At 36.1% G+C, this 12,160-nt stretch overlaps 1 protein-coding gene and 1 long non-coding RNA gene across 2 annotated transcripts in view; one reads left to right on the plus strand and one right to left on the minus strand.

The window, feature by feature from the left end:
- The window catches only part of LOC115215408 (dynein heavy chain 5, axonemal-like), a 401,219-nt gene that overhangs the window by 306,613 nt on the left and 82,446 nt on the right, over positions 1-12,160 (minus strand). The window contains exons 26-31 of the mRNA XM_036505929.1: positions 10,353-10,757; positions 8,910-9,028; positions 7,584-7,883; positions 5,765-6,005; positions 3,860-3,986; positions 1,420-1,492 (exon numbers count right to left, since the gene is read on the minus strand). Of these exons, the coding sequence (XP_036361822.1) occupies positions 1,420-1,492; positions 3,860-3,986; positions 5,765-6,005; positions 7,584-7,883; positions 8,910-9,028; positions 10,353-10,757 (1,265 nt within the window). The remainder of the gene's footprint in view (positions 1-1,419; positions 1,493-3,859; positions 3,987-5,764; positions 6,006-7,583; positions 7,884-8,909; positions 9,029-10,352; positions 10,758-12,160) is intronic.
- On the plus strand, positions 5,273-11,201 carry LOC118764835. Its single transcript, XR_005000657.1, has 3 exons — positions 5,273-5,370; positions 5,807-5,811; positions 11,189-11,201. It is a non-coding gene; the product is annotated as an uncharacterized LOC118764835 (long non-coding RNA).

Below are 12,160 nucleotides of genomic sequence, written 5' to 3' on the forward strand. Positions count from 1 at the left end.
TAGGAGTGGCATCCAGCTGTAGAAACCATGCTATAAAGCAGGCATTGGAATTCAGTGTAGCCCTCAGGCTCATCTGTTCATGTCAAATGATCCAAACCATGTCAACAAGGGAAGTTAAATAATAATGATGATCATGATGATGATGACGACGATGATGATGTTGATGATCTGTAACCCCATTTCTGTTAGTGGGTCAGCAGTGGTAGCCAAAACACTGCTCATTATCTCTTTCCTAAGCTGGAAGCCAGGAGATGATGAGCAGAGATTTGGCCACCTCTGCTGATCCACTAACAGAATTTGGGTTCAGAGTTAAAATACCCAATAACTGTTGGGTACCGTCTGATGACATCAATTCCTCCTGGTCAAAGCTATATTCACCACCATTAGTGAATGATAATATGAGTATGTATGCATCATGAGATAGATTTTCCTCAAAAGGTAGTGTCATCCACTTGGCCATAAAATGTGCTTGGTTTTTAGTGCATTCATCTATTCCAGTCAATTTTATATCTAATCGCACATGACTGATAGCTGTTAAAAATACTATGGTTAAAAACAGTACACACACACAAACACGCACACAGTATAGTTATATAAAAGCTATATAACTATAAAGGTTTTCTGTGTTGCTTTAAGAGTCAGATGAAGAATAGGCAAGATGAATGGCAAGGTATTGCCTGACTTATCGTGCCAGGAATAGGAAAGATGGGTGTAAAATGACGACAGCGATGACGATGCTGATGGTGGTGGTGACGATGGTGATGATGATGATGATGATAATGATGGTGATGATTGTAGTAATAAGGCTATGGGGGTGACGATGACTGAATTTTTGGTATTTATTTTGTTTCCTCATACTTCACCTTACACTGGAATCGTGTTATAAGATCTGAGCTCTAGCCTCTATTGTCCGAGCTATCTAATTAAACAGACATAAAAACTATTTAAAGATTAGGCAGTTTACAAATCCAGTACCAAATCGATAAAAGAGTTACTTTCTCCTTAATTATACCGGAAAGGGAAGGGGTTTCTATTGAGATGTATAGCCCCGGAAATAGCCTTCTTTTAGAGAAAGTCGATCCAGTAAACAAGTAGACAAACGTAAACAATTATTTTTGTTGAAGATTAAAGTTAAAAAAATATACAAGGGAAGTAACTCATCCTTCTTGTTACATTAAATAACGCCCCTTGAATTTATTTGTTCACAACGTCATTGTGTAAAATATGAACATTTTTTTTCTATCGTTAATAAAGGTTGTAAAAAAATATAAGACGTGAAGGATTTATATAAGTAAAATGGCACAGGATAAACATGAAATAGACATAAAATGGCTTGAGAGTACGTGGATTTATAAATATAAAATGGTGTGAAATGTTTTGTGTTATTAAATTATGTATATAAATTTCAATTTCGCAGACCTGTTGCTGAGAAGTGATCCAAGAATCATTAAACTGTCTTCCATTAAAGCTACTGTCTCTGAAGTAGTATCACCTGTAAAAAAATATTACAATAACTCATAATTGATTTTAAGACAAACTACTTATATATGTTTAAAGTACATATTTACATATGCTTGTGTGTCTTTATGTCTGTGTTTGTCCTCCAATACTGCTTGACAACCGGTGTTGGTGTGTTTACTTTCGTAACTTAGCGGTTTGGAAAAGAGATCGAAAGAATAAGTACTACGCTCGAAAAAAAAGTCCTGGGGTCGATTTGTTCGACTAAAACACTTTAAGGTGGTGCTCTAGCATGGCCACAGTCAACTAACTGAAATAAGTAAAAGTATAAAAGACGTATGAAATATGTATATGTCATCTGATCAAAAAGTATTGGGGCTGTTGCTATGGTAACTAAGCTAAAGTACGTAGAATGAAGCCATCCGGTACAGATTGACCTTGAGCTTTGTCTTGCATACACACTAAGTTATAACGTTTTCACTCACTTCGGTTGGAAGTGCTTGGAAGTAAAGTGCATAGAGGATGATCATCTCAAAAAGATCAGGTTTCAGTTGTACAGGATCTCCTTAATTCTGTCAAGGAAGACAAAAACCAGGAGATGAATAATGGATCAAGGGCTATGACTCCAAAACCAAGGTTTAGTCTTTGCAGTGGAAAACCCAAACAAGATTTCAAGATGTTGGGGGAATTCAAGAGTGTGTAATGTGGCAGCTGCTCACTGTCCCAAAAAGGGATTTCCAGGAATGCTTCCACCAATGGAAATGATGTTGGATAACATGTGTGGCTTCAGAAGGGGCCCATTTCAAAGCAGGTTAAATGCTGAATTGATTGATATGTGTTTTTTTTTTATAGCATCAGTCCTGATACATTATGATCAGACCTTGTTTGTATGTGTGTGTGTGTTTGTGTGTGTGCATATATATATATATATATATATATATATATATATGTATATATATATATATATGCCAGCACCGCCTCGACTGGCTTCCGTGCCGGTGGCACATAAAATACACCAATCTGACCGTGGCCGTTGCCAGCCCCGCCTGGCACCTGTGCAGGTGGCACGTAAAAAGCACCCACTACACTCACGGAGTGGTTGGCGTTAGGAAGGGCATCCAGCTGTAGAAACATTGCCAAATTAGACTGGAGCCTGGTGCAGCCTTCTGGCTTCCCAGAACCCCGGTCGAACCGTCCAACCCATGCTAGCATGGAGAACGGACGTTAAAAAACGACGACGAAACGACATATATATATATATCAGAATTAAATAATGAGGGTAGAAATTGATATCAATCAATTAACATCAATTTAAACCAGTGGTCTAGCATATTCAAAAACATCCAAAGATTTTAAAATGATATTACAATTAATAAGAGGAATGACCACTAAAGTGGAATCCTATACGCTAGAGATAGACGTCAAATCGCCTTACCACAAAAGAGTGGATTCTAATTGTGGTAAGGTGATTTGACGTCTATCTCTAGAGTATAGGATTCCACTTTAGTGGTCATTCTTCTTATTAATTGTAATATATATATATATCAGATATAGATATAGATATATACACACACACAAAGACACACACAGAGCTATATATGCACACACACACATACACACAGTTACTCTGTTCTGTTATTTGTTTCAGTACAGTTATTAGATTGTGGCCGTGCTGGAGCACCACATTTTAAGAGGGTTTTAGTGGAACAAATGGATCTCAGTACATATTCTTTGTAAGCCTCGTACTTATTCTACTGACCTCTTTTGTCGAACTGCTAAGTTATGGGATGTAAACATACCAACATCAGTTGTCAAGCAATGTTGGAGGCACAAACACACACATAGATACACATACATACATATATACATACATACATACATACATACATACATACATACATACATACATACATACACACATACACACACACACACACACACACACACACACACACACACAGAGACACACACACATATATGCATACATATATACATATATACATCGGGCTTCTTTCAGTTTCCGTCTACCAAGGCTTTGGTCGCCACGAGGCTATATTAGAAGACACTTGCCCAAGGTGCCACGCAGTGGGACTGAACCCAGAACCATGTGATTGGTAAGCAAGCTATTTACCACACAGCCATTCTTGCACCTATAAACGAATATTTCCATAATATATATGAGCAATCCATATGAGTATAGACAAAAATTATTGAAAAAATAAAGTTGACAATCCAAAATGATATTATCCAATAAGTCTTCCCTCTTTTCAGACACTAAGAGGTAATTTGAGGTAGATCTAGCTGTCATTTTGTAATAGTTCAAGCAACTAGTTATCAGATCTCTCATGAGTTCATATATAATAACAGTAAAACTTAAAAGATGTATTAAAACTTAACTAACCTTTTAGTAGTAATTCACCTCTTGATTTGAAGGTTGAAAACTGGAAGTCATGTGAGTCCCAGTCAAGAATTACTTGCTTCAGTTTAGCTTCAATGTCTTTTTCTTTCACAGCAGAAATACAAATGTCCTACCAAGAATGCAGATGTGTTACAGATCATATATAAGTAAGGGTTAGCAACAGGAAAGTGCATCCAGTTATAAACGAATATATATATATATATATATATAATATATATATATATATATAGATCAATAGATAGATAGATAGATAGATAGATATAGATTAATAATTATTATATATACAAGTAGATTTAATATATGAATGTCATATATATATACATGTGTGTGTGCGTGTATATGTGTATGTATGTGTTTGTGCATGCACACACACACAGTCTTGGTGACACTATCAATGATGGTACCATATAAAAAGAAATGTTGTTTGCGTCACATAAAATGCACACTGGTGTTGGTGTACAATGCAAAAAAAAAAAGCACCCAGTACACTCTGTAAAGTGGCTGGCATTAGGAAGGCATCCAGCTGTAGAAACCATGCCAAAAGAAGCAATGGAGCATGGTACAGCTTCTAGCCTTGTGAGTTCCCATCAAACCATCCAATCCATGCCATCATGGAAAACGGATGTTAAATGATGAGGATGATGATGATATACATCTTATGATGTAGATTAGTTATTTTCTGATAAATGCTGTTTAAAGTATAATATTGGTCCTGAGCAAAGACCTTTCCCACTCTACAAAGCTTCAGGCATTGCTTGATATTTCAATTTCTCCAATAGATGCGTGTTGCTGGTTGTAGCCAAAACAGGTAAACTACTCAATGAAAAATTCCACAATGAAATAAATGTACTGCAATAGCTTGGGTTTCAAGGGCCCACAGCTGTTTAACTGTCTGCTGAAGCATCTGAGGAGCCTCCATGGAGTGGATGTAGACGTTTTCAAACGTGAACTTGACCTCTGGCTTGCTGAGATCCCGGATGAGCCAATATCTAAGCAAGAAACTCAAAAGCGGGCAGTAGCATTGAACTCCATCCTTCACCAGAAGCCGCTCCGACAAAGGTGAAAGTGGAAAAATGAATACAATGATTATATGTTGGACTGAAACATATAAGAGAATAAGAGAATAAATACAAGAGGTGCTCATCAGTGCCATATCTTTCATTGTACAAAACAGTGTAGGTCCTTAGCAAACTGAAAAGCTATATTTGTGCTGCTTTAAGAGAACAATCAAGCAATAGCTTTGTGCAAAATTGAATTACAGCCATCATGTATGTGTGTGTGTGTGTGTATGTATTTATGTATGTATGTATGTATGTATGTAATTGTTGGTCAGTTTTGCACTTATGATGTAGATTAGCTATTTTGTGTGGAGCACATTTTATCAATGTAGATTATCAAATTAGTTAACAAACTCTCCTGACTGGATATGTAAAACTGCCAAACCTTTTAAGTTTTAAAAAATCAATAACTAATAATAATTAATTATCTCCATAGTAATTGGGTAAAAATACATCAATTCTTAACACTAAAAAAGAAGAGGGTATCTAATCCTTGTTTATTTGGAACATTTTCTGATGCATTCTAAAAAAGAAATTTAAAATGATCTTCATCATTTTAAAGCATTTTAATCAAAATATAGTAGAGTCATGTAATGCTAATTAAATGCAGGTAAGGCTGGTTATTATTGCTAGTAAATTATAAGGAGATGGGTACTAATGTCCCATGTGGCAAGCTGAGAAATCTTCTACCAATGATAACCTTGTTAACTCACAAATAAAGAATATTTATCCACCGATGCAATGCTGAGCACTCATTCTTACTGTTCAATTTTAGCACCCCGTCCCACACACAAATACACATGGTCTACTACATATACACAGATCTTACCTCAATTTCTTCTTTATTAACAAGTAAAGGTGCTTCCATGAGATTACGTAAGAGGAAGTTATCTGAATTGACATCAAAATCATGTCCTGTGAGGGTGGACAATCTTTGCCAATGCCGTTGCTGCATTGCTCGGTTAGACATCATTTCAAGCAATGGACAGGTTTCATTGAAGTCATCGATGGTTTTTCTCAGATCTTCATAGGCCTGCCATTCTTTGAGGGCTTTTGGAAGCTTACGGCATCTACCATAATGAAAATATAGACAGAATAAAGTCTTCTTTTACATTCTTTTGTTGCTGAATTTTTTAATTCTCTTTCCAATACCAGATAATATTTATGTTTAATTCCAACCAATCAATACTATTAGGAGAGATACTTTGACTATTTGACTTTTATAATATATCTGTTCATACTTAATATGTTCAGGCAGATTCAAATGTAAATATCTGATTGCTGTTGTTCTTTGTTGATGTAGGACGACCCTCAGTTTTTAGATGACATTTATTCATAACACATTTAACACTTCACGAATAAATATTTGTTCTGTTATAGTTTGACTGGAACAAACAGCAAGAGGCCTTGTGTTAAGTGAGATTGGGCTTTAACAATATATGTTATTGGTTATATAGGAAAAACACACACAAATATATATATATATATATATATATAGGGAGAGTTTACGAAAAAAACAAAAGACGAAGACAGATGGTGTACAAAACAAACAGATGTATCAGTTTAACTCTCAGAAATAGAAAAAGTCTTTTACGTTTCGAGCCTATGCTCTTCTTCAGAAAGGGACACAGAAAAAACAAGGAGAGAAAAAAATGTGTGTAGTGGCTAACGATCTATCATGGCGACTGATATATATATATATATATATGCATATATGTCTATACTTTTTATCGTGTTTTTTACTTGTTTCATTTATTACACTGTGGCTATGCTGGAGCACCACTTTGATGAACTTATAGTCGAATGAAATGACCCCAGTACTTTTTCTTTTTCAAGCTTGGTACTTATTCTATCAGTAACTTTTGCCAAACTGCTATGTATCAAATACGTGTGTATATATATATGTGTATATATATATATATATATATATATATATATATATATATATATAATATATATATATATATATATATATATTATATATATATATATATATATATATGTGTGTGTGTGTGTGTGTATGCATGTATACACACATACACAACACACACACTACAAAAGGTGGACACATTGTATATTATAGTCATGCACAATGAAAAAGAATTGGTTGGCTACACAGCTGGAACACATTTCATCATAGATTTGCTCAATTAGAGATGAACTATGGTTGGACAACAACATTATGACAATTTCATTGCAAAGTAATTCACAAATAAATACACACATGCATGCATTCACACACAACTAAATCACAAGATCATGTGACTAACCAGGCTATTAGATGTTACACATCGCTGGTCACAATGCCTTTTTGCATTGTTTCAATGTTCAAATGATGTTACCCTGTTGGCTAGGTGAGTAGGCCAACGTTCCCCCACCCTGACTGAAAAGAGGGACTGGAGCAACATGAAAGGAAATGTTTTGCTCAATAAGACAACACACCGACCAGTCAAGGAATCAAACCCATGATCTAGAGATTGTGAAAGCAACAACTGAACTGCTAGGCCATGTGCCTTCACACACACATATATCTAAATAAAGCAAAATACAATAAATTGCATAAGACTGAAGACCATTTGAAATATGTTCTTTATAAGAGTTTCTAGTTGAGTTCTGAAAGATAAAAAATTGAAAAATATATTTCAAACCTGTTCTGAAATTCTAAAAGTTCGTTGTTGATCTTGTCAATGTCAATATCAGCCCAAAGAATATCATAGTAACCGCTGACACTGTCCAGGACACTGTTGTAGAGTTGATAAAGGCGTTGAAGTAGGGCCAGTTCCCGCTTGATTCGGTGAAGGTCAGGGTATTGTGTGACTGTCAGGCCAAACAATTCTTCACCACCAGAGTAGGTGAGAAATTTGCTCCACAGTTCATCAAACTGGGACTGACATATGGTCAGTCGATCAGAAGCCTCACTAGGCTTAATTCCTGGTTCCATTGGTCCTCTGTAAAGATGAAGAACATATAGTCAGTTATAAGAACGACCCTTTATTCTTGGATTAGTACTTTAACTGTGCTCTATTGTACTGTGGTTGACTAATTGACACAATGGCACCAAAAATGTGGTATGAAGTACTACTGACTTACAAGTACTATTGGCTTACAAATACAACTGTAGTTTAGTGCAACTGTTGATATGTTAGCATCACATTCACATTGTAGACTTGGTCCTTCACCAAGGTTTCAGGTCTATTATATGGTATCATTGACAAAAGTCTTCTATAGTCCATGGTCTATGAAAGCCTAGCGATTGATTTTCATGGAGGAAACTGAAAGATGGCCATGGCATATGTATACATACATGAATGCATGCATGAAAACACACACACACACACATGCATACATACATGTATACTATTCCATCTATTGAAAGTCTTATGCCGATGGTAGAGTGGTAACATGTGCAGGCATAATCAGTTGGAAGCACACTAAGTTACAACATTTGTCTGTCCCCCATACTTCAAACCATGGGGCTGAATAGTCATCTGAGATGTCTTGGACGAGAATTCAGAAATGTTACTGACAACAGGGAAGGGCGAGAAGATGGTAATCATCAGTGAAGAGGGAGCAATCACGATTTTTGTATATAGATGTATTTGTGAGTATGTGTTGGTTTATATTTGCTCTTCTCTGAGAAATACTCAGCTGCAGATGTTTCTGTTACTGTTATTTTTCTTGTCAAAGCATCATCCTGTATATTGACACCTTTGAAAATATGTGGAATAAAATACTCTTTACTTGAGAAGCAAGTAAGGATTAGTATCAGAAAGATTATTTGGCTGTAAAACAATGCTTCAGTATTATATTCATCTAACCCACGCTAGCATGGAAAAATGAACTGATCAAGAATTCCACGATTTTAGGAAACTTGTTATGAGAGTTTTACAAAATAAGTTTGAGACCCACTGATCTAAGGTGCCTCAGGTCTAGGAAATAAATCAACAAGTAAACAGAGAGTTAATTGGGCATACTTGCTATCATACTCAGCTACAAACTGAGTCACACTTTTGGAAAACACTTCACAACCAGTTAGTAAGTCAGACTTGAATTGTGGTTGAATCTCCAGTAACTTAGCTTGAACTTCTTGTGACTGCAATGACAATGATTGTTAAAGTGAATTTTTCAAATGAAATAACGAAAGATTCTATATCAACGATGCAGTAACCACATACAAAGTAGACTATAGATGACAATTGCATATGAGTTTATCAGTTACAATATGTTTCCTCTTTGACATGCAAGAGGTTCCTATAGAATATGGAATTTATAGCAGTGATTTTGAGACTGGGAGCATTACATTCTAGGGAAAAATCATCAATCAGATAGTGGGAGTGAGAGAGAGAGAAAGAGAGAGAGAGAGAGAGAGAGAGAGAGAGAGAGAGAGGGAGTGGATTTATAAATTTTTTAATTGTTGCTTAATTTAAGCCAAAACAATGCAAGTTATGAGAAATAATACCAGTCAATGGTTTGTACTTATATTATTGCTTATAGCACAAAGTTGATAAAATAAGTACTAGTTGAGTATCAGGGCTGATGCAAATGACTTACACCCCCCCCCACGAAGTTGCTTATATGTGCAAAAATTTGAAATCATCATCATCATCATCATCATTATTATTATATACTTAAGGCAGTGAGCTGGCAGAAATGTTAGCATGCAGGGCGAAATGCAGAGTGGTATTTTGTCTGTCTTTACATTCTGGGTTCAAATTTCGCCAAGGTCGACTTTGCCTTCATCCTTTCAGGGTTGATAAATTAAGTACCAGTTGTGTAGTTGCGTACTGGGGTCGATTTAATCGACTGGCCCCCCTCCCCCAAAATTTCAGGCCTTGAACCTAGAGTAGAAAAGAATTGTTAGCACGTTGGGTATTAGCAGTATTTTGTCCATTTTTATTTTCTGAGTTCAAATTCTGCCAGGGTCAACTTTGCCCTGCATCCTTTCGATAAACTAAGTACCAGTGAAAGACTGGGGTCAATATAAATGAATGCCATTAAGCATTTTTCCCAGCATACTAACAATTCTACCTGCTTATCACCCTCATGGAAGAAATAATATTAATAATGAAAAAGAAATATTAAAGTCAACCCTAAAATAGACAACAAAAAGCATGGAATTTGTGATGAATTTAATAAAGTAATACTTACATTAAATTATAAGCCTGATTGTGAAGAATAAACAAATCTAAATACATTTTGTTATTCTTTTCATATAGAATATTTTTAATATTTGTCGTGATGTACATAAATATTTATTATTTAAAATGAAATGCTTTTGTTTTTCAGAACATTGGTAACCTTTAGCACACTTCATTCCCTCTAGAATTGTTTCCCCCTACCACTGCTCTGTTATCACAAGACAGAAATCTTTTACAGTGACATGATGCATCTATAGTGTGCTAAAGGTTAAAACCTACCTGAGTTTTGAGTTTGAAGTAGCCATAGGTCAATGAATCCACTCTTTCAGCATTTCCATCATTGAAAACCAAATTGTACTTGTTTAACATGGCATATGTCTCTTCTATTGGTGCAATTGTCATATCAATCCGCACCTCAGCTTCTCGAATTTCATTCAGTGCTGCCATATGTGCCCGAACATCATCTAAGTCCTTCAGTGGCCGGCATAACCGCTTCATAGTATTGTCAAAGAATGTGAGGATCTCGTTCATTTCCTCACTGGACTTCTCATTCAGTGCACGGGCATATCCCTGCTGCCACGCTTTGTTCTCAGCAAGAAGTGCCAGCTTAAGGGTGTCAACCTCGAAGACAATTGATCCAACTTGATATGTTGAGTCCAGTTCCTCGACCTCTTGTTCCATTCTCTGTAGTGAGAGGGAGAGTGAGAGAGAGAGAGAATTATTAGTGACATCATTATTAGCATTCATCATAATACTGTTATTAGCATTCATCATACTGTTGTTATCATCTCGTTTACTACAATATCTATTATCGATGGAAACACCAAACATCAGTCTAGAAGAGCATCTACATGGTTGCACAACTTACAAAGACATAGTAGCCAAATCTCTCTCAAATCAGACTTTAATGTCATAGAAGAAAATGTCCTGGCTTACCTGCTCAAATGTAAAAGATGGCAAGGCTGAAATAAGTGTTTTGAATAGATTGGTAGAAGAAAGTCACATGACTGGTCTTAGAAATTTTTGTAGGTTCCCTACCACGTCTGTGTGTTAGTATCAAGTGATAATTCACACACAAAACTCATTCTGCCACTTAACACGAGGAACCTACACAGCTAACAACCCAAACTTTAGCCACTGGACTACATACAAATTACTCCTGTCCACTGGCCCACCAAACAGATTAAATTTGGAGTGCCTTGATTGCAGCAAAACTGTTCAGTAAATCATTTCGGCCTTCATTTTAGGGGCAAAATATATTGCCATGTGACACTAATGCACAGACATGGCAAGAAATATACAAAAGGTTTTAAACTTAATCACATACTCTCTTTTACTTGTTTCAGTCAATTGACTGCGGCCATGCTGGAGCACCGCCTTTAATCGAGCAACTCGACCCTGGGACTTATTCTTTTGTAAGCCCAGTACTTATTCTATCGGCCTCTTTTGCCGAACCGCTAAGTAACGGGGACATAAACACACCAGCATTGGTTGTCAAGCAATGCTAGGGGGACAAACACAGACACACAAAACACACACACATATATATATATATACATACATATATACAATGGGCTTCTTTCAGTTTCCATCTACCAAATCCACTCACAAGGCTTTGGTCGGCCCGAGGCTATAGTAGAAGACACTTGCCCAAGGTACCTGGTACTGTCACTAGACATATTTAGTCAGCCATGTCATCCTTAACTTACAACGCCAAACATTGTCACTTGATACTAACACATGGATGTAGCGGGGAATCTACAAAAATTTCTAAGACCAGTCATGTAACTATCCTCTACCAATCAAATCCTATTCAAAACAATATACTAATTTGAGCCATGAACTCCCTATAAAAATAAGGCAAACACTAGTCAGTAGCAAAACAGCTGCAACATAAGCCATGTCTTTCTATTTCTACTTTTTGAAAATCAGTGTAAACTGTGAAACCGGTTAAATATTTAGGCATAATAAAAAATATTTTAACTATTCTCAGTGCATTTTCAACTATATACCATAAATCCTCGAGTATAATCCGCATTTTTTTCCCAAAATTTAAAGGTCAAAATCCCTAGTGTGTATTATACACG

This window comes from Octopus sinensis, linkage group LG9 (assembly GCF_006345805.1).
Source record: "Octopus sinensis linkage group LG9, ASM634580v1, whole genome shotgun sequence".
Lineage (NCBI taxonomy): Eukaryota > Metazoa > Mollusca > Cephalopoda > Octopoda > Octopodidae > Octopus > Octopus sinensis.